The sequence below is a fragment of the Opisthorchis viverrini genome, assembly GCF_000715545.1.
Source record: "Opisthorchis viverrini unplaced genomic scaffold opera_v5_544, whole genome shotgun sequence".
Lineage (NCBI taxonomy): Eukaryota > Metazoa > Platyhelminthes > Trematoda > Opisthorchiida > Opisthorchiidae > Opisthorchis > Opisthorchis viverrini.
This window is the reverse complement of record NW_008752202.1, coordinates 180,784-204,662: the sequence shown is the minus strand read 5'-3', so window position 1 is coordinate 204,662 and position 23,879 is coordinate 180,784. Positions and strand designations below refer to the sequence as shown.

Below are 23,879 nucleotides of genomic sequence, written 5' to 3'. Positions count from 1 at the left end.
CGTCGTGTGCAGAGATGCGTTGGTTCATTACGATACTCTATACCGAACGTCTATTTGGCGCATGGCTGACTGACGAAACGATTGGTGATACATTGAGGTCACGGAGAATTGGAATCAACTAGGCTCATGTTTCACAAATGGTTCTGCCACTCAGGAACCAAGTAAATGACCAAGGCGCGGACTTACTGACCGGAAAGCCCGTGGTTCGAACCCAACTCCAGCATCTCGACAGTATCTCAGCTCTCATGCCTCCTTCTGTTAGCATGGTGGCTAGGCACCGAAGTTATACTGCATCTGAACGATTGGTTTTTTATTGGTCATCATTATACTTTCAGGCGAAACATGTGTGGTGTTTGTTTGATGCTGTGATTGCGCCTATGGTTCTCCGTTATTGCTTTGTGGCTTCCATTTCTTAGCCGGCTTTTCGTTCTTCATTTCAGCAAACACCCAGAGCCGAGTTCATAATCTGGCGGAACCCTTTCCAATATCGTTATGTTTCTCACAATGACTGACAATGACAGCCCGAGAGTCTTCTATGTCTGATAGCATCAAATCAATTATTGGTGACCTGGTTCGTTGTTGTGGTGAACCTTATGTCGCAGCACCGGAGGTCACCGAGTTGCTTTACACCCAGCTCTGCTCTTATGCTGGTCAGCTGATCAGAGGATTGCGAAGCCAACGACTTTCGTTGGAGAACATATTGTTAGCCGTTCGGAATGACCCACTGCGGCTTGCAAGAGTGATGGATTACTATCGTGTGCTGGATAGCGGTTACAGCGAGGACGACACACTCGGTAACCTGGAAGATGACGAAGAAACCTATTTGTCTATGATCATGCTAAAAAGGAATAGCCTAAAACGCCTGATGGACGTATCTGCTCAACTCAAGATCCAAATCGCGGACGACGATTGCGAACTCTTGCCCAAACACTACGCACCGTTTGTGGAGGGCAGACGTCTCCGTTTGGAACGCATTGACAGGAAGATTTCTCAGCTTTCTGTCGACGAATACCTAAAGTTCTCAAAAATGCGGCAGTCCGCTAGTCTGTTGACCTTAGCTAAACCCTCAACGAGACTAGCGTTTTGGCGTTGGATTTCTGAGCAGTGTCCTGATGTGGATACGCCTGTGAACCAGCCGGTGAAGTTCCCATCTAGTTTGTCAGAGGAATTGCGTGTGTTGGTCCACGTACTTACTGGTGACCTACTCCATGTTATTGATTTGACACTGTATTACAGACAAAAACTTGGAATCGAGCTCTCGTCACCACTTACCCCTGTCGAATTGAAGCAGGCCGCTCACATGAAATCCGTTAAATTTGCCGCATCCAAAGTCCCCTAATCAACCCCTCTCTTTCTATCGCATTTCAGCTGAAAAGATTATTTATTTGTGATAAAGACTTTCACACTGATTTGTCTTTCACAAGCCCTGTTCATTTCCGCAGGTTGTGCTTACCCTCCTTCCAGACAGCATGGGTAACTGCTAATGACAACTCGGTCGGCCCAAATCATGGCCGCGACGCAAACGCAGGTACTTGATGTATGCTAGACTGTTTACCACAAAGATACTTTAAAAAGTGGAATGGAACTAGGACCGGCGATGGACGTCTGATTTACATAGAAACTTCTTTTTTTCATTCGCTACTTACAAAATGTTCAGTAGTTTGATCCAGAAAGATCCCTTCACACGACTTCTCGGGAAGCGCATGCTCCCTCAAGGGCCCACCGAATGCGTTGGGTTGTTCTGCACCGTTTACCTTAAAATCATCACGAAAAGCCCAACGATGGATCGATAAAAGATGGACGACAGCCCTCATGAAACTCAATTTTGTGAATTTTATCTTTTCAGAGGCGTTTTCAGTAGTATCCCGGCCTTATGTTTGCGCATCGCGTGTATGATTTAATTAGTCTTAGCCCAGGCCACAGATTTATTAGGAAACTAGTTGCTACCGTCAATTACTCCTTGCTCTTCACACTCCTTTTATGGGCGTGGTGACACACAACCATGGGTTTGGTGTTCTTGCGCTTAAAATGCAATTCGTCGCACGTGTCGCCTTGGCTGGGACTTGTTAAGTCCACGTAGCGTGATTCGACCCAAGCCTTGACCTCACACTCTTAACTCAAGCGTCACGTGATCGAAGGTCGAGTTTAGCCCTGGTAGCTCAGGTCGTAGATTCTCTTTATCTCGTAACACCAAATTACTGTGGGAAAACAACATCAACAGGAGCGTCACCTTAGCGCTAATATAATTTCTTCAAAGTCATATCTTGCTAACGTCAGCCATCCTACTCATTGGGGGATTGCACAGAATGTGCGTTTGCCTTGCGGCACGTAAGATAGCTTTACTTGAAAAGGTTGCAGTGTTTTTTTTGTGCTGATCCTTCTTTGACCAGCTTAAAATACATCATGGGAGTGGCTTTTAGATTTTCGCGAAAGGTTTGTATCCACTGCGACCACTTCCTGTGGTTTTCGTGCTAGCTGTCAAGTTCTTGTGGGTAACGCGCTTATAATTCGAAAGCTAGGGAGGGCATCCAACCGCGTTGATACCTGGTCTGAAGGTATTTCGCCGAAATGACCACTGATGGAGACCTGTACGGTTTTCACCATCGTGAAACCCAATCCCGGACACTGTGATAATACTGATCACGCTACGGAAGAACAGGCCGGGACTGAAAACTGTTTCACCAGACAATCTGATGAATACCCGACCGTGTATGCTAGTGGTACTCAGCTGATAAGGACCGGTTGGAATGGAATCATGACTCAAATACCGTTTGAGACTCAGAAATTCCCTCTTCAAGGGGGGAAGGTTTGTAACGATGATGCTAATGATGGGGAGGCATGCGAGTAGTATGTTTTCGGGTAAATTCGCTTTGCGTCTCTTGAAAAGGGAGAGCAATTGCGAAATTTGCGAAGTTGCTTTGCAGCATTCGCTTTAGCTTGAGCAACAGTCAGGAAAGTTCAGGAAGACGTGTTCAAGAGAAGATGGATGTTCATTTTTTGTAAATAAGATGCAAACGAGAGTTTTGCTTCCCTGTCCAATAGTCTGTAACTGGTCAGTTGGCATTTTCTAATGATTAACTCCGCAGTCTTCCTTCTTTCACTTGGACGTAGTAGCTACTGGAGATTCAACCACAAAATAAGTTTGCTTTATTGAACTTTGGGTGATCTACGACCATCATGTTGAACTGAGTTGATTGTGCATGAAAATCGTTTTCCACTTCTGTGTGTCCAACTCTGTTAATTAAGGCCATATTTGACTCAACAAGAATGTGGGCAGCCTAACAAAACCATTGCAAATAATGGATAACGTATTCCCATCATCATCGACAGCATGACATCAGTCTTCAACACCGATGCTTCACTGCCGTACGTCATAGTTGCACGTGGGCTGGGATACTGCCAGGACAATTGGGATCCTCAACCAAAGCGTTTGGCTAAAAAGCCTAACCGCAAGGCATCGGTGTTTGAGGAGAGATGTGAATGCATTAGCATTTTTAAGGAACAAGTCACCACATGTTCCAACCCCCAACCTGGAGGGCTAGGAGGCTATGTTCGTCAGACCTCTAACCATTAACCAACCTGGTATCCAGTTTGATGGTGTCGATGACTGTTCCTAGGCCATGATAATCATTCAGCTGTACTACCCTTTCGATGTCTAGCTGTCGAGCTACCCGAAGGAAGCATGAGGGCTGAGATAGTGCTAGGTTGCCCAAGTCTAGACAGGAGCAGTCTAGACGCTAAGGTTGGGTTCGAACCAGGAACCTTCCGGTTAATATTTTCGCGTTGTAATCATTGGACCATCTCGAGCTTCCTAGACCTTTGTTGAAATATCGGATCCCGGAGCCCTTTATGTGCGTCTTGCAGGTTTATACTGGATGCCTTGAGGCGTTCTCCGAACAGAAATGAATTTGCCGTCTGAGAAACGTTTCTTCTATTGCAAATATGCCGTGATTAGACTGGAATGTATGGTGATATGGCTTTTTGTGTACTTCTGAAACCTAATGAGTGTCACTTTTATATCCATAAGGTTCCCCATACCAAATTGACCAGTGAATACAAGCCTCGGAACCACAGGTCTTTTTAAGTTGAGAGTTGGAAGTTGTACCGTGACCTGATCCTTAAAAAGCGTACAACTACTGTACATGTCGGTATTCACCCGCAACTTTGTGGTCAGCCTTTTGGACCAACGGTTTCTTAAATGTGCGAACCCTGACAAGGGGGGTAAATTGTTCGGCGAATTTACTGACCAGAAGGTTCGTGGTTTGAACCCGACCTCGGCTTCTGTCTGAGTTGGGTAACCTGACGGTATCTCGGCCATCGTTCTTACTTCAGGTGGTATGGCAGCTGGGCACCGCTCAACTCGGCACTGAAGCGTTGATGTATCCAATGAAGATGATCCCTCGAAAATGTTAGCTAGTGTTCTAGCACTGCCATAGTTGCGATATAAGGTAGAATTTCGGGAGCCCGAGAGAGAGAGAGAGAGTCTACCGCAGTACAGAACGGAGGTATCAAAGATCGTTAAATAAAACACCAGGACATCAGAAATCTTGGAGGATGAGCATATCATTTACGCTCATCAACTGAGAACTTGAAATAAGGAGTTATGCACACAGGGGGGGGGCATGGAGACAACAATTCATAAAATACCAACAAGTGAACTTCGGCGTGGAGTGAGCTAGGGCACCTCTATAGCGGGAGACTCCATCAGCTTCTGTTCGCAAGGTGAGTGTAGTCTCATCAACATCAGTTCATAGAAGGCGAACAAATGGGGACTATGGTATCGTAGTCATACGGCCTTTGGAGTCAGCGATCTCACCTTTGCTCCAAGGATATTTCGTAGCCGACGCCGCTGGATTCCAAGCTCGTGCCTCTGTCGTACTGTCACCTACCATTCTACGTGATACTTGTTTAAGTATATGTTACGCCGCCCGTACGGTCAGTCCTACCGATATTTGAGTTACTGAAGCTGCAATTGAACTGAGAAACAACGGAAGATAAACTGATTGTTTGAATTTTGGAACCAGTTTCGGGGATGACCAGCCCTAGTTGTATGCAACATGAATATAAATGCTTCCCGATAAACACGTCCCATTGATGTCCCAGTTCTTTTGCTTTATTGTAGTATTGAATTGTCAAGTTCTCAAGCTTGGACTTTTGGGTATCCACAAAAATAAAAAATCGTTCAGCTGTAACACCCTTCCGGTGCCTAGCTGCCGTGCTACCCGAAGGAAGCACGAGGGCTGGCATACTGCCAGGTCGCCCAAGCCATGGCAGCGGAAGTCGAGAGGCAGAGGTCGGGTTCAAACCACTGACCTTCCGGTCAGTAAATTCGCGCTCTAACCACTCGAGCCATCTCGCCCCCCCCCCTTCCACAAACAATGAGGGTTTCCTTTTTGGTCAATTATACAAATTTTGTGCGTTAAATAAAACGGAATTCGACCGAAACCGTGTTAGTATGCACCTGTACAGAACGGGACATCCAGAAGTTGTAGCCCACTACCGTGTTCACTCTCGTGAGAAACGGAAAAGTTCGTGCAAACAGAATTCAGACGATTTACGATGGATTCAGATTTTGGTTTTAGTGACAAGTGAAATATCGACTTTCAATCACCTAAAGAGTTATATCTGACTGCTGTCCCAGTCCCTAGTGCCGTAAAAAGACTCCCTGAGAAGAGTACAACAGCTTTATTACAACAGTTGAGAGTGTGCGAGCGGAAAATTACAACAGCCCTGCACTATTCAAGAGGCACTTTCTGACATTGATCCAGGCTGTCTGATTAGCGTTTACTGAACACAGATCAACATCGACCGTGCTTGTCAGAAATGCCTGAACACTGATCATAGTCGCCCGTGCTTCTGTCGCGTACCTGAGCACTCAGTGGTTTTTGCCGAATCGATCGAGTGACTGACTGGCCTGGATTCTTGCTGGCTTCCCTGTTGAGATTTTGATGACAGTAGGTTTCGGGAATCTGACCTTCCTGGCAGTGAAATTTCGGTCAGTCTGTAAGCAATATTTAGGAATAAAACCGTGAGTTCATGTGTACTGACGAACTATGGTTGAATGTAAAATCTCAGATGAAGTCAACGGTCTCATGTACCGGGACGTTTGTGACTAGATCGTCAATGTCAGTGGATAAGAACTTTTTAGTGATGTGTTCCGTTACATCTGTTAGCTGAAAAGAGTTCTTCAGATAAATGATAGTATCAGCGATACCAGTCTTTGCTTACAAAAACTTTTCAGCTATTTCATCCCCGCTGGGAATCATCAACAGTGTGCGTCTTATCAAACTTTGAGTTTCGAACCCGCGACGTTCCTACCAGTGGATGAACACTTAGCCATTTGGCCTCGGGTGGCTGATTTTCAGTGTGATTAGCACCCTCACAATGAACATTCTCGATCAGGATCCCAAACGTCAAGCTTGATCCGAATGCGTAGAACAGGCCTTACACACAGATAGAAATCGTTGAGCTGTAATACCCTAGCTGCATTGCCACCCGGGGAGAGTACGAGGGCTGGAATACTACCAGGTTGCCCAAGTCTAGACGGGGAAGGTCGGGTTCGAACCACGGACCTTCCGGTCAGTAAATTCGCGCTCTAACTACTTGGATCATCTCCCCCCTCCACACACACAGAACATCGATCCCATGTGCTTTGCATGTATCTGTCAATTTGACAAGATTTGTTCCCGCGGTTTCCAAGTGGTTGTAGGGAGCTTCGGATGTATAATGATGTGGCACCGGTAGTCGTAATTTCCTCATTGTCTTCCTTCCAGATGGGACTGGGATCCAATTTGAACTTTTGGCTATAATTCAAAGCTTATTCCCTACGCTAGGCAGTCCGGCTATAAAGTGGTTGGAAGTCACCACTGGCCTCAACTGCTTACCATGTCCTGTAACGTTTGCAACCAATCACAAGGAAAATCCCATTGGCCACACTCGGAATGGTTATCCACATTTTCCCTAGTGGTAATGGTATATTACCGGTGAAAGGAAGAAGGTCTTCGCTGCGGAGTTATTTATTTGGAAATGCCAACTGAGCGCTTACAGACCATTGAACAGGGAAGCAAAACTCTAGTTTGCATCTTATTTACGAAAACTGGACACTTATCTTCTCCCGAACGCGTCTTCTTGAACTTTCCTGGAGATTCATTGACTCCACTCATTCGTCGGTTAAATCCGAGCAAATGTTACAAAGTGACTCCACGAATTCCGCAACATCTTCCCTTTTCAAAAGACGCAAAGCGAAATTCTACGAACAACACATACTACTCGCGTGCCTCCCCATCAGTAACATCACCGTTACACTGGTAATAATCGTTTGGCTGTAAAATCCTTTCAATGCCTAGCGCCATGCCACCTAACGGAAGGGTGAGATACTGTTACCCGAACCTTGGCTTCGAACCACGAACCTTCCGGTCTTAGACAGTGAGATATCTCGGACTGATGGGTGTTGAACTTGAGAAAACGCATACTAGTGTGGGGTTTTCTTCAGCTTCGCTCGAAAACACTCAGCCGTTTCTGCCGTTCTTGGCATCGATAGGAAACGGTGCTACAAAAAGAACCGAATTCGTGATACGGCGTTGACGGATACGTGACTTCTCTGTCACGCAGGTCATATCGTTGATCACTGGGTTGCTGTGATAGCGCAGCCCTCGCTTACTCACTTTCAATTATGCGATATGGATGGGTCTGCACTCGCCCACCTGGCATGTGGGTAGATGAATTCTTTCTGGAGCTGACCTACCTACGAACTGTTGAATTCACACTCATGGTTGTGTATCAACTGCTCAAATTTCGAATCACGAAGTGCTTGCTTTTCAAGACTTATGCCTTCTTACCGTGTTGTTCCAATGGATCAGATGTACTCGCTGCGAGTCCAGCCATTATTTTGTAAGCAGTTACAAATTAATGCGCGTTGTATTGATTTTTCTTACAGCACAAGTGCCGTTAGTAGCCGTATGATGCAACGGTAATCAGTGAAAGTTGTTCAACCGAGTGGCACGCTACCGAACCTGATACAACCACTCTGTTGGCCGCAATATGAATTAAATATGCAGTAGATCGCTTTTCACGGTGAACCACATTCTGTCTCTATTTAAGTTACATTTCATGGCTTACATTTCATTTATCAGTATTCGTATGCACTGAGATAAACAGTCCTCTAAAATCACGCATATAAGCACAGTCTTGGTATGTAACTCGCTAGTTATCTCATTTTATCACGTGATAAAACAGTCTCATTAATTAGGTCATGTGATCTTAGTCGGTATTTCCAGCAGAATCAGCCTCAGCAGTTGAACAGCAGAGGCGGCCTTCATATAGAACTTGACCATGTGAATCGCCAAACCGGGACCACATTCATTCCGCAAATAAAACAGATGGGTTTCCTGTCCGGCGGTCCTTCAAATTAACCAATCAGTTTTCTGATATCTTCAAAGGCCTTCCGACTTGAGGCGAGCGATATGGCTCAGTGGTTATAGCGCGAATTTACTGACCGGAGGGTCCGTGGTTCGAACCCGACCTCTGCCTCTCGACTTCAACTATCTGGTCTTGGGCAACCTTGCAGTATCTCAGTCCCCGTGCTTTCCTATGGTAGCATGGTAGTTAGGCACCGAAAGGGTGCTACAGCTGAACGGTTTTCTGACTTGAAGTTTGAACATTCTGGTCTAGATATCTGATACAAATTTTTTTAACACAAGGTAATCGATTCAACTTCTAGGGAGAAATTCCCGACTGAAGGTCGTACCAACGAGATTGTCGAAAATCATCGATAATTGCTGAGCTTCGTTCTCGTGGAATTTCCCTTCACAGATTTCAGTTATTCAGCGTTTGTGTCCCATAAAGAGCGACTTTTTCAGAAAGGCCGCACCGATAGATATTATTTACGCCCTGAGTTGAATAGTATTGATGTTGCTTTGGCAGAATTCAACTACAAGGCGCTAGGTTTACACTCGAAACACTTTGGCGTCTCTGTTTGGCTTGTCGTGGACCTGCGTTCGGACAAGGGTGCCACAATAAAGAAAAAAGTGTTTCCATTTTCTCAGGCGTTTTGGCACTTCATCTTGGCCCCAGAAACGCAGAGAAGTAGTATGGGGTTAGCTTGGGGCGATATGTGTTTGTTTGAGAAAAACTACTCACAACGTTTTCATAAACGAACCTATTCACAAGGTTGCTGAAAACTCTTCGACAGCCCACGACCCGTTTCTACTTGAACTCAAATTCGACTGTTTTCGAGAAATACACTCCTTTGCAAATCAATTCGGTTTTCACGAAAGACTTAACTGAATTTCGTTTATGATATTCTACAACTGAATGTGCTGCACACAGGCCGCCTCATGATTCAGTTGGCACGATATTCGAGATATCGAAGTATATTTTCATAAAGTAAACCAAGGTTGCTGAAAACTCTTCAACAGCCCACAACCGGTTTATCCTTCTTATGGCTCTGAGTTTCCGGTAACCTTATGTTCTGCTTGGATCCGGGCTGTCAGAAATTGGCGAAGTACGCTCATTTCCACACCAGTTTGACCGTGAATTGTCGAAGATTTTTTAGCACCCTCATGAATTTTTTTTTCGAAAAAATATACTGTGAGATTTCGAATATAATAACAAATGATCTGTTCGAGCAGCGGAACTGAGATTCAGTTTTTCGACAACCGTTGTTTCAGAACCATAGCCTATAGTTCGTTTGGCTTGGTGTCGGCGAATCCGTAACGAGGCAGTTAGAAAGCGCGTTTTCGGTTGTGCAACGGGTACCTCCATTGGAGAATGTGTCCAGCGCCAAAAGCTGCGTTGGTTGGGACGTGCTGCGTATGCTTAGCCATCGTTTGCGGAAGAGTGCTGCTTTCCATGCCCAACTCAGATTGGCGTAAGCAAAGAGGTTGCCAACCCTTGACTTGGCAGAGGAGTATGAGGGAGATCACGAAACGCTTAGGTGATGTCGGTGCTACTCGCCTTCCAGGATGGGGACCGCGTGATTCTCACTGTGTCTGGTTGGAGACACTACAAGATATGGCTGCCAACCGATGTCAGTGGCGTTCTTGTTGTCAGTTACTATCCAGATCGCCTGAGTGAGTGTCTGGAGGTATGGGCACCGCAGAATGATTGTGATGAGCTGGCTCTAAGTCCCTTCCCCGTCCACCTTTATTCTTTTCTTCACAATAGGGCTTTCAAATAAACCATGTTTGTACGGCAGTGAAGCATCGGCATTGAACACTGATGCCATGCTGTCGATGATGATGATGATGATCCTTCTTGGGGCTCTGAATCCCGGTATCCTTTTGTTCTACTTGAAAGCGGACTGTGAGAAGTTCATGAGCTACACTTATCCTCAAGACAATTTAACCTGAATTGTCAAAGAGTTTTCAGCAACCTCATGAGTAGTTTTTTTCACGAAAATGTACTGTGACATCTCGAATATAATGGCAACTGGAGAAACATTGCTTACTCTTTGTGCAGTGTATTTAGTTGATATTCGAGTGCAATTAATCTGAGGCTTCTGGGAAAACTAAATGGGTATACAAACGAAGGACAACGTGTATTTCTAACCGGGAAAGTCTGATCGATAGCATGAAGGTGGATAGTTGTGGGCAAAGAAATCATGGGAAATCTCTGGACAAAGAGGTAGCACCCAGGTTAAGTGCCGCTTCTGCAATCGCGAAGGTATCCGAGGGTGAGAAAACTATTAGCACTCAGAATATTTACGAAATCAGCTGACATGTTAGTGAATATACACTCATTTGCAAACTAATTTGGTTTCTCGACAGATTCACCTGGAACCCAGCTGAATCTCTCGTTTGTGATGTTTTCAGGCAACTGAATGTGCTGCACACAGGCCGCCTCATGTTTCAGTCGCTACAATAGTCCAGATATCGCCGTACATGTATATTCGTAATGCACTGCTCATAAGGTTGCTGAAAATCCGTTGACAGCCCACGACGGGTTTCTCCCTTTTTGGGGCTCATCAGTCAGGCACAGTCCCCGAGCTTTCATCAACCTTATTTTCTACTTGAAACCGAACGGCACGGAATTAGCGAACAAATTTGGTTTTACGAGAGACTCCCCTGGAACCCAACTGAATCCCTCATTTGTGATGTTCCCAGGTTTTGACCTCACGCATGCGGGTAGAGGCGGATAGTACAGAAATGCGAGGTATGAATAGTGTCTTACGTCCAGGCAACAACGTTTTGCGGTATTTCTCTCGCATATTGTACGACTGAAACATGGTTCTGGTAAAGAGGGCCACCGTAAATGATAGATTTTAGTTGGATTCAGTCTCCTGTGAAAATGAAATTCAAGTTTCAATGGGAATTTTTGTCAAAATCTGGGCTTCGCTAGAACATAAGGTTAACGGGGATACTGTGCCTGCCTGATGAGCCCCAAGACGGGAAAAACCGATCGTGAACTGTCGATGAGTTTTCAGCAACCTTATGAGTAATGTGTTACCTCAAGCCAACAAAGTTTTGTGTTTTGTTGCACATCGTACCAGTGAATCATGAGGTGGTCTGGCGCAATACATTTCATTAAAGAAAACCATGCTAGACGAGAGTTTGAGCTGGATTCACTTGAGTCTCCTGTCAAAACGTGCAACTAAGAGTATTTAACGGAATGGATGGGGCAAAGAGCTATCTTGTATGTCCGTAACGTCTGCTTTCAAACTATGTCGGATCTTGCATGCTAACGTCTCGAACACACGTATGCCATCAATAACATGTGAGACAAGATAGCTAGTAGATAATGAAACTAGATCTCTAGTAAGTAGTGTGACTCAGTACTCAGCATTTAGTCGTTAGAATCAACTATATTGTAGCTCACCCGTAACGATGTGCAGAGACGAACATTTTTCTGGTGTGATTGCTTGTTGAACCACTAGCCTTCCCACGCGAACCAGCTATTCCATATCATAACATCACTTTCATTAAATTCGCTCCATTTCTTACCCTTGCAGATCATTTAAGTGAGTCCAGCCTCTCAGGAGGTCCTTGGATGACGACCAACTCTTACCTTTTTAGGTTCACAGCTCGAATACCTTGGTTATAGCAAGCCCATTTGGGTGTCATGCCTGTAAACTGTTTCCGTTGGCATTTCATGAGTTTTATAACCGTCTATTGGAAACCAACCAAATGAATTGCTCTCGCCTTGGTTATGAAGTTTACAATGTCCTTTTAAAGTAGACTTTTCAGCATTGGAAAACGTTAGTTTCTCATCAATTTAGCAGGAAGGCTTCATATCATCAGTCTCTCTAAACAGAGGACACTCCGATGACCGAGTGAAATCACTCGATTTTTCGTGATGTTAAACTAAAGTTGTCCATTATTGGAAAAATGTGAGGCAGAAATAATTTCCCCTTCTTGGGGGGGTCTGCTGTAGTCTGCATAAACATTGTCCGATCACGACTTCTTCATCGGCCGTTTGCTCGCGACAGCGCGCACATTTGCTCACGGTTCAGCTGTAACGTCCTTCGATGCCTAGCTGCCATGCGGCACGAAGGAAGCAAGAGGCCTGGGATACTGCCAGGTTGCCCAAGCTTAGACGGGAACCGGGGGGGGGGGGGTGGAGAGGTCGTGTTCGAACCACGGATCAGTAAATTCGTTCTCAAACCACTTAACCAATTCGACCGCGATTTGCTCGTCACCGTAGTATGTATGTATGTATGTATGTATGTATGTAAGTATGTATGTTATGTATGTTTGTATGTATGTATGTATGTATGTATGTTTGTATGTATGTATGTATGTATGTATGTTTGTATGTATGTATGTATGTATGTATGTATGAATGGATGTATGTATGTATCAGCTTCCTAACTCAGGTGCACTTTCACCATGAGATTCACGGAAGTCTTTCGGACGCTTGAGGTCAATTTGCTTCTCGCATTCCGATGCCAGCTAATCCTACATTTGGTCCAAAATAATTGACACTAACTCACACGAGTAAACGAGAATTTCAACAAAATTTGGTTCTCGCGGGCTTTTGTTCCATGAATATGCGGAAAAGAGCCATTTTAACCAAAAGTTTTTGATGATAAATGGGATTCGTAAAATGAAACTACGGGATAAATCTCACTAGGCAGTAACGAATGACCCCCATAAGGATGTATTGATTAAACACGACCATGTCACATGACTTCACTGTGATTAATCTCTACTGGTAGACACCAACTGCCTACCGGTTAACCTATGGAAACAAATAAACAGTTTCCTACAAAATGTCTACCCGATCGGGTCGTGTTTTCAGAAATGCGATGTCCTTACGGTGAACTCAGGGAGTGGGGAGCTATCAAACGAGATAAGCAATGAGTTGGTAAATTAACGTAACTCAAACCGAACACTTGCGAACGATGTTTCTGTAAGACATTGTGCTTTGTCGGTCGCTACAAACAGCCAATAAGTTGACGTGGTATCTGTCACACTTGATCAGAAGAACTGCGCCAGCGGCATGATCAACCTCAGTTACGACTTCAGAAAAGTCAGACATTTTCGGTCATAATAGAGATGGGATTGGAGTATATGAGAAAGGAACAAGTTGCAGCATAAGACTGCATGGCAATATGTGTCAGCTGTCGGATGAGTTCACTGGTTGTCGATCTGTTCACTGGGTTTGACAATCGACTTGCAAGCGTTTCGTCACTATACCAGGAGACATCATCAGTACGCAGTTGGGTGGGTACCTCGTAGTCGCCTGCGTGCGTTTATATGGCATTTGAAGGTTATCTGTTATCTCCTAACGTGATTGACGGACGAATCGATAAATTCACAGAAAACGCTCCCTCCGTATTGGCCAGCTACCCGATCAACAAAGAATAATTTCTTTCTATGTGAATAATTGCGCCATAGAGTGTGCACAAAAGACTCAGGGGTTTCCGCTCACGTAACTGCTCCAACTAGAAGTTTATCTGTTCAAATGCAGGACGATCCTGGCCTACGAAATGATTGAATGATTCGAAACACAAATTTAATGCACCTGTGCTGGCGTATCTGCTGGCCTGGCAGAACGTACATAGGGCGAAGCTCAGAGCTGAGGAATTCACTTAGCTGGCAATTCATTGCTATCTCTCCAGCCGCTTCCTTGCAGTGACCCTCCTTAGTTAGAAGATGGCATGGCGGGAGATAAGTCAGAAAAGTAAGCCCTGGAGTGTCGGAAAAATTGTCTCGACTTCTCGTGATCTTCACAGACTTCCCGACAATTAACCGAAATTACGTTTTGATTCACCAAATAGGTCGGTCTGAGGTAGCGACTCAGAAGACGGGTGTTGTGTGGAATCGAGAGGGTTCGTTTGTCCGGGATAAGATGAGCAGGAATCTAGACTCTCCAGAGTCATCAACAGCGTCCAGAAACAGAGAGAGTCAAGACCGGCCAGTCCGTTCAGTCGTCTCAGGTGTTGGCTGTGTTGTCCAAGTTAGATGGCATACTTACTCTGGGTGTAACATCAACCATAAGTCATTCTCATCATCAGTACCTGAGGAACGCGATCGTGTTCTGCAGATGCGACTGCCATCCAGGTTTCGCACCATCGGTATATAATAGAGATTTCAAGGTCAGTAGTAAGAATAGGCTTTTGTTGAAGGCCCAACGTGATTGAGGACCCAGGTCAGCTTACTTGATACAGACGGAGCCCTCTGAATCCCAGTGCGTTCTTTCGTAGGAGATGTCTTCTACCTAAAACGTTCAGCTGTAGCACCCTTCAGGTGCCCAACTGCCATGCCACCGGAAGGAAAGATACTGCCAAGTCGTCCTATCCTAAACAGGGGGAGTCGAAAGACAGCGGTCGGGGTGTCGGGTTCGAACCACGGAACTTGCGGTCGGTAAATTCGCACTTGAGCCATCTCGCCCCGTGTTCTACCTATGCTAGCAACGATCCACGTAGGTCGTCTGCCAGAAGAACAGATGTGTTTACCAGATCGAACGCGGCTCCTGAGTTGGTGGCCAACATGTGAAGGCCCTAGACTTGTCTGACGTTACCGGCCTTACTCGGTCGGCTGTACGGTTTTCAAATGTATCGCGTGAGCGCCGAATTCCTGAACGGGATATACAGAAACCGAGCTCCCTTATTTCACATTTCGTAAATAAAAGTTTGCACGGCTTTCTAGACAGCATTCCTCAATGCTCCTACGAGTCGTCAATTGTGGCGCTAACCATCGGTCGATACCGAATTTTTCCCTATCTTTAAGAACTCGAATGCCTAGTCGCCGGTAGTTCGCATATATGTGAGTGTCCACTTGGGCTGGTAAGAATGGCATCCAGATTCACGACATCCGAAAAAAGGAGGCAATTCTCGAGGTCCTGCATATCCCCTTTCCAGACATCAGGACACTTTAGCTCTCGAAAATAATGTACAATTATTACTCCTTGGTTGTTGATCGGGTGACTGCTGCTGCTGCTGAAGGCTTTGGGATGACTGATCCATTTGAAGGAACGAAAACCGCAACGCAAGTAAGTTTACGAACGGACCAATAAATTGACGAAAAACGCTGCACTCAACTAGCCAACCATGTCAAGAAATAACAGATAACTGCACTCAACTAGCCAATCACGTCGAGAGATAACAGTCAACCTTCATACGGAACATAAAAGCACACAGCCAACAGGAGGTACATACCTAACTGCGCACTAATGAGCTCTCTTCATTTGGTGGCGAAACGTTTGTAAGTCAATTGACAAGCTCGGCGAACAGATGCCACCTGATCAACAACCGATAAACTCACCCGAGCTACCAATATTTCGACAGATTATCGCTCCTTCTCTGTCACTTGCCGGCTTACAAAAGGGCTCTCAGGTTTAGCGTTCAATCCATTTGATATCAGGGAATGTAACCGGTAACAAGAAGTCTCGGAGCCGATAAACTGACGAAAGGTTGATTCGATGTCACCAACTGGGTTCGAAGTCACGCACGATGAGTACCGCGTCTGGGTAGCTCATCAAAAATGAAGCTTTCAGGTTCGGCACCTTGTATTCCAATGGAGGTTACAGTCCCAGTACATGGCATCTTATCCCCGGGACATCTTCGAACTCGCTCTACAGTTCGAGAAACCTCAGTGGTTAGGGCGCCAACTTACTGACCGAATGGTCCGTGGTTCGATCCCAACCTCTGCTCCTGTCTACGATTGAGAGACTTGGCAGTGTCCTAATCCCCATGATTCCTTCAGGTGGTATGGTAGCTAGGCATCGAAAGGGCGTTAAAACTACACGGTCATTGTTAGTACGTCCTAGAACATTTCACTAGACGCATCGCAATGGACAGAAGCCATCAAAGCACTGCTTTTTTTGTGGCTGACACGACAACTACAGGTAGGAAGGATCAACTGCCACGATGTCAACAGAGCTAGGATCAGGAGGAAATCAGCCTTGGGACAAAACGTATTTTAAGCTTATGAGGTCGTACGGGGGAGTGCTTTATCAAACATATCGCATGTCCCCCAAGTATTTCAGTTTACCATTAATGCAAAGTCAAAAATCGTTTCATGGATTGCACTGTTTGAGTTTGTAGATCTATATTACTTAGACAAAAAAGCTAACTTGACATCCGACTGGGAAAAGGTTGATCCTGTTGGTCGGGTTGATGACGCATTACATAAATGCGGTCGTGACATTAGGTGCTACTGGAGAAGAGGAACACTGGTCATTGGCTTGTTCGCTGAGCTAGGCAATTTGATTGCAAGCGTTTAAGCACTAATCGAAGTTATGAGGCGAATGGGGACACAGGACAACGGAGCAACCAATGGAACCGCCCGACCGAACAAGGGATCGCGATCAAAGGTCATCCCCTGCTAGCAGCACATATATGAACACACGCGTAACACTATTCAACGCACAACCACTACGCACTACTACGCTTCCCAATAACGCACTGATGATGTCACCCCGATTGGCGATGAAACGTTTGCACTCAAATTGCCCAGCTCAGCGAACAAGCCAGTGACCATCTACGCCACCTGATCTATCAACATATTCTCTATAGAAAAGGGAACACTGTACAGCGGGGTTGTACAACTTAGACAAGAACAATGCATTACGGAATGGCTTGCTTGATTGCATGCTGGAAAGGATGAGCTTTGAGAAACCTCGCTTGGGCTTTCTTCTCCTGGTTGTTTTTCACTACTCCAGTAGAACGATGTTCAGATAGCACTTGCACTCGGAAAGTCGGATCCTGTACACTGTTTGTAACGTTGGAGCGCGAATTTACTGACCGGAAGGTCCGTGGTTCGAACCCGAACTCTGCCTCTCGACTTCCCCTATCTAGACCTGGGCAGTCTGGCAGTATCCCAGCCGTCGTGCTTCCATCTGGTAGCATGACAGTTAGGCAACGAAAGGGTACCACAGCTGAACGATTGTAACATTAGCTACAGCCAGCCTTATGTGGTACTGCCTCGGTAGCAAACACACATTGATAATTTGAATGTCGACCCAGTTGAACCTATTAAGAGTGCCTCGAACTGCACAGTTGATCGAAGAACACTATTCAAATCTCATTCGAATGTTCGTTTCAAAGCATAAGCCACAGAAATTTGGCGACTGCACATAAGTAGGGGAAATTTCTTCGACAAAGTGTCACACGCTTAACACGACTCGCATATCCAGTTCAATGGTGCTGTTAGCCTCCATCCCTCGCACAGGTGAGGAACCCTTGTAATTTAACTGAGGCAGCTACAAGGTCATAGTCAGCTTAAGCAGTCAGATGACCGCCGGTCCGATGAGTTTGGGTTTGAACTCAAGCTCTTCAACAACCAACCCGTTCTCCCAGACCAGGCGGCGTCCTGACCCAGATGCCCCGGTTCTAAACTGTACGGAAACCAGGCAGTGAAGATACTCTCAAGCACCCACAGTAACAAAGACAATGTCACACTTAGGTCATTCAATCAGTCAACCACCATTCGACGTCTCCTGGTGTATATTGATTGTATAACCGTTTATGTGCACTCCTGAGTGGATTCAAAACCGGTGAGAAAATATCCGAAGTGAATCTGTTTCATGGGCCAGTTAACCATACGCCATCAGCGACACCTTTCTGCTTTGCTCTGACAGTTGCTTAGAGTTTTAGTTGAACACATCTGGATAGAAGCCAAGTAATCTAACTAATTGCGGTTGGGTATCTCCTCTCCCGAAGAGGCGTTTCTAAGACATTTTGAGAGGATTTTTGCTTGTTGGGAGGTATCCCATGCTGGAAGGTTTTCGGTTTGCTATAACCACTCCCCCCCTAATGGGACCTTCCATTTATAAGAAACATCATGGTGTGTCCGATTCGAAATGTCCCTTAGGTAGAGGCTACGCCGCGAGCGAAGCGCGAACAAACAAGACCGTATGGAACTACTCACAGGGTTGCTGAAAACTCTTCGACAGCCCACGACCGGTTTCACCCTTCCACTTCGGTCTCATCAGGTAGGCGCAGTCCCCGAGTTTTCGTCAACCTTATGTTCTACTTGAACCCAAATTGGACTGTTTTCGAGAAACACACTCATTTGCAAATCAATTTGGTTTTCACGAGAGACTCAACCGAATCTCTCGTTCATGGTATTCTACATATCATTCTAATATCATAGACGAGAGAGTTAGTTGAGTCTCTCGTGAAAACCAAATTGATTTGCAAGATAAGAACCACTTCAAGTTTGAATACCAATTTCAGAAACAACAGATCGGATGTACTGCCTATATTCAGCAAAAACTACTGAATGCGTGACCACATGACTCGCGTCTGAACAGTCGCCCTCCTGTTCTGGCGTAATTATCCTGGTGAGTCCACACCAAAGGTGGGGGGAAGCACTGGACTCGACTTCCGCTTCTACTAGAGCTAATCACCAGTGCATATTCTTGGACGTACGGAATGTAAACTCCACACGTCTTACATGTAAGGTGAGCGTGACCGCACCAGCGCATGCTAAACGCGTCTGATTTCCACGCCTGAACTGACAGACATGTTCGCCCTTGGGCTATGGGATTAGTTCGCCCGACCCAGTAACTGTCCCGGTTGTGTCAGAGCTTCCCGGTCAGGTATCATCACAGACACTCGAAACCTGCTGAACAATTGTGACGAATCGCGGGATTTGGTTGAGTTGCAAAAGACCGACAAGCGGTCGTGGAGCGAGATATTTCCTTGGATGAACCCTTTTTTTCGAAAATCGGACTCCTATGACATTGATAACTTGTTCGGTTTGAACTGGGTAACACCATACCGCATGACTTTGTGAGGCTATGTGAACACGTCTGCCTTTATGTGATTGGTTACCTTAATATCCTGGTGTGACGGCGGATACTACTGATGAGACAGACGAGTAGTACGTGATTTTCTCGTAATTCCGCCTCACGGCTAATGGAAGGTACACCGCCTCACCATGGGTTTTACTACGGAACCTGCGGAACTTTGCTCTGCAGCGTTCGTTTACAATCGCGTGAGAGTCAACGAATATCCACGAAAGTTGAAGAAGGCGTGTGGGGATGTTTACTTCCCTGTCCAAGAGTTTGTGACCGTGAGGTTGGTGTTTTCTAATAAACGACTCCGCAGTGAAGGGCCTTCCTCCTTACACCGGTAGTAGCTGTTGTGATGCGATTGGAGTGTCTCTGCACACCGCAATTTAGGCTCCAAAATCAACATTTTTCAATCTGATCAGCGAGAGAGAGTCTTTCACAAATCTCGAATGTCAAAACTCAACGACGTTTTGTTTTTTACCCGGAGTGTGGACGTTAAGCGCTTCCAGCTCCATTGATGGAAGATCTTGGTAGAACAGGGTAGTTGCATTGTGAATAGACCGACTTGCGAGAATGGCTGCCCCAAATGCTCCGGCAACGTTGCAAGAGTAAAAGGGGACAACCAAGCAACGGAGTGTGCGAACTCCTAGTGGCCAGTCACGTTGCCAACGGTTGAGACGCTAAGCCTCTAAAAACAAGGTTTTCAGACTAACACTGGCTCCGTAACCAGCATCTTGCGTTCTCATAACAGTGAGAGAAGTGGTTGACTCGTGAAGCCGTCATTTGGTAGCGTGGTACTTTGCACCAGCTGATTTCATGAAGGAGAAACCCGGAATCAGAGTGAGCATATCAAAAGTCACGCTATACTATGAGCAGTTTGCATTGATCAGAGGGGAAACCACACAGTATAGGCTCAATGTGTGCCGGAAAAGCTGCAGTGGGCTGCGATGGATGAAACACACGGGACAGTACACCTTTAACGGTGTCTTGCAGATATAGATCAGGCCAGTGGAGGTAGGCTAGACGGCGAGAATCTTTTCATACACGGGTGGGATCCCCGGAGAAGACTCAAGTGAAAACGATGACACGGCCAAGTTCTGCTATGAGATCGCCGAGGGGAAGATGAAATCATGTCGTAGATCCGTTTCCTTCAGGCGGCTGTTCTGGGTGGACCACTGACTCATACGAGGGCGGTTCCGTGGACTGCGCGCTTGGACTGTTCGCCTCTTGGTTCTCCGGGGCCTTCCTTTTATAGCATCGCTTCGTATGGCCTCGACAGTGCTCGGTGCAGTGAACATGCTTGTGCGTCCCTGGCTTACCGGTCCCATCACCGGGACCTTCATCAGAGGATGACGACGAAGATGAACTGGAAGATTCGTCCCACCGACGAGGCTTTTTGTAGATACAGCAACAGTTGGACTTCTTTCGTCCAAGAAATTCGTTATCGACAGTTCCTTCACGCCAACGAATTCCATGACTCGTGCCAGGTTGAGTGGGGCTGGAATGTGTCTCGCTAGCCTGAGCTCGAATAAGTAGTGGCTGAAACAGAGGGGAATTTGTTGAGAAAACAAGGTTAGTGTCGTAATAGGGAAGAGAGTAAGAAGAAAGCAAGAATCACCAACAGCCAGTACCAATCCTTCTTAAACCATATGCTACTAATTACGGATATAAGTAAGAGATGCAATTGATTGGGGAAACAAAGCCTATGAACAGAAACTGTGAAAGTCAACTTGCATCGAACCTGTGAGAGCAACTCTGATGCCGTCGTACTCTTCTGAACTACACCCAAGACACAACACAACTTGAATTGTGCATAAATTAGACGATGCTAAACACAGAGACTAAGTGAGATCTAAAGGCCTCATCACCTGGTTTCCGGAGAAACTAGCTTCAAGCGAGGAAGACGAACGAAAACTTTGACAAGGTTGAACCGATCGGCAAGCGGAGTAACAAAGAGGGGTGCTATTAAATAATTTCATGAAACAAATACTCCTTACACAACTCTTAGTCATGTATAGGAATATTAGTCGCTCGGATGCGTGTGTCCCGTTCGTAACCGAACATCACGTTGGTTGGACGGATAGGTCACGTGCGGGCTACGAACCAAAGATGTTGGTAGTGTGAGGAGATCTGGGATTTTTGTGGAGACTTCGTCCTGTAAGTGAAGCCAATCTATGCTGAAAAGCCGAGAAGCACTGCACAGCTGCTTCATCCTTATTGGGAATCATCAGCAGTGCGCATCTCACGAAACTCCGCAGAGTCTCGAACCCGCGACCTCCTGGCTTTTAGTTTGAACACTTAACCATTCGGCCACGGGCGGCTTCATTGGTCAGCATATCAGCCAAACTGGGTTAGGTATTCATATATTGGGGCTCTCAAGAAGATTCCAGCGCGACCTTGTGGAACATTCTGTGGTGACCTTACTAATACAGTTGGAATAGTCTTGGCTGACGTTCTGACTAATCAGGACATGCCTTCGTTTGATCCACAGCCTGAACGTGACACATCGATACAACTGACGTGACGTTCGGTTATCAAGAGGAGGCTGGCTTCCGGGCATGAATGGTTCTCACGAATCGTACGAGTGATTCGTTCCGTCTAAACAAACATATCACTCCATTGTTTCCATATACACTTTTTATATTAGACACTGAACCTAATATCTTTGAAACTACTAGGCCAACAGGATACGCTGACACTTTCCGATGCGATCTGTAGATAGATCAGGGGTGTGAGCTTCTGAATTGTCTTTGTCCAAGTTGCGGCAACACATCGAACCGTCTTCAGGTTGCGTGGCAGATGTGTGCCACTCCACCCCACTCCACTCCACTCCACTCCACTCACTCACTCACTCACTCACACTCACTCACTCTCACTCAGGAATACATCTTCCTGATAGTCGAATGAGTGGTTCTACTGGATAGAGAAAATGCCACTTGATGATGATTTGAGTGATAAGGGACTGACGACCATCCAAGAGATTCACTGGAATTGACAGACAGGCAAGAGTATCGAATTCTTGAAGTCCTACTCGCACAGAAGTCGTTGAAGAACACCCGAGTACACATGAATTGGTATTAGCGCATGTGATGCGGTTCCTAATGGCCAACTTCCCAAGAGGAAAAACCCACGCTAACGACTCAAGTTACGAGTCACTGGAAGTAGGTTACAAAGTTGAAGTAAGGTCATCTTCAAATCTAACGACCTGTTTGTCCACACTGTTTACATCTTCATCCGAATTCCATAAATCCATCTTTCCAACTTACTAGTTTCATGCATTCTGAAAAGAAATAGAGGTCTAAACGTAACACGCTACTCATAAGGTTGGTGAAGGCTCTTCAACCGCCCACGACAGGTGTCGCTGTCTTGGGTCTCATCGGTCGGGTGGGCACAGACCCCGAGTTTCCAGTCGAAAAGACTGGATTCAAATGGATCTTCCGTCTAAACCAGATTCCTACGCAAACGGGTGTCATTCTCTCAACATATATAATGAATAACAATTGTTCGGCTTTAACACCCTTTTGGTGCCTAACTGCGATGCCACCCGAAGGTTGCCCGAGGGCTGGGATACTGCCAGATTGCCCAAGCCTAGACAGGGGAAGTCGAGAGACGGAGGCCAGGTTCGAACCACGGACCTTCCGATCAGTAATTTCGCGCTCCAACCACTGAGCCATCCCGCCCCTCTCTCAACATGAACGATCAGGACGCGATTATCGAATATGGAACGACTTACTTCCAGTTATGGTTTAGCACAGTGTCGTGATTCTCCCGTGAAACTACGATGGTAACAGTTAAAAAGGAAATGCGCCGTTTAGCAAAAAGTTGAGTACCTTCAGCTGGAAAGTTCGGTGCCGAACAACTCCGCTGGACACTAAGCATTCAACAAGCGAGCAATAATCAGGAGTATCCACACGAAAAAAACGGTATTTTCTCATTCATACACAGGAAGCTCACCGGGTTGACGGGGGCGGCAGTGGTGGTGATGAAGCGACTTTCCTCTGGCTCCGGTGTGCGTAGATCCATGGATGAAAGGAGGGGAGCAGCTGTGCCAAGTTGGTGTGAAGGCTCGGGAGAAAAACAAAGCCCCAACTACGGGGCAGTGAGCTGGAACTAAAAAGGGGAAATTGATGAAAATCGAACTGTCATATTCTAGAAGTCTCTCGCGACATGTAAAACGTGTTGCTAGGACAAATACCGTTGTTGTGTGCTGTAGAGACCGACGAGAGGTGGGACTCCTTGGAAAAACTGGTGAAGCGTGAAAAATTTACAAGGATACCGTCCGAGATTGCCTAAATAGCTTGCGGTGTCTCGGTTCAGCTCAGAGAAGTACAGCGGCTTGGCGCCTTTCCCACTGTCAGCTGGAGCTCACCGTAGACTGGGGAGAGGGGGAAAGATAGCCACACAGGGCCTGACCAGTCAATTGGCGAGAAATCGTGCCAAATGTTCGTTTCAGTGCGAAGCGCAAACAAAAAGCGATAGCTGTGATGTAAAAATGCCATTGATTGTGCGAGGGTAGCGAACCATTTTTCCACCCGAGTTTCCCAGTCAAGGAGATGAAATTCGTCAACGTAACTGAGCTAACCCGTAAAAGCTTTCACTTTTTGTCGCCAAGGCGTGCACCGATCATATCTACACATGATCAATGGTTCGCAAACGTCTGCAGCGTTATAGCCGTTGGTTGATTGAGGGAGTACCTAAGA

At 46.0% G+C, this 23,879-nt stretch overlaps 2 protein-coding genes across 2 annotated transcripts; one reads left to right on the top strand and one right to left on the bottom strand.

Moving 5' to 3' along the window:
- Positions 1 to 514: 514 nt before the first annotated feature.
- T265_11650 (hypothetical protein) lies at positions 515 to 1,339 on the top strand (the record flags this gene model as incomplete). Its single annotated transcript, XM_009178360.1, has 1 exon — positions 515 to 1,339. The coding sequence occupies one exon, from the start codon at positions 515 to 517 to the stop codon at positions 1,337 to 1,339; it is 825 nt and encodes a 274-aa protein (XP_009176624.1).
- Positions 1,340 to 20,051: 18,712 nt separating this feature from the next.
- Positions 20,052 to 23,357, bottom strand: T265_11649 (hypothetical protein; the record flags this gene model as incomplete). Its single annotated transcript, XM_009178359.1, has 2 exons — positions 20,052 to 20,718; positions 23,134 to 23,357. Coding segments are annotated over 2 exons (480 nt in total), but the record flags the coding sequence as incomplete, so codon positions are not given.
- Positions 23,358 to 23,879: the final 522 nt, after the last annotated feature.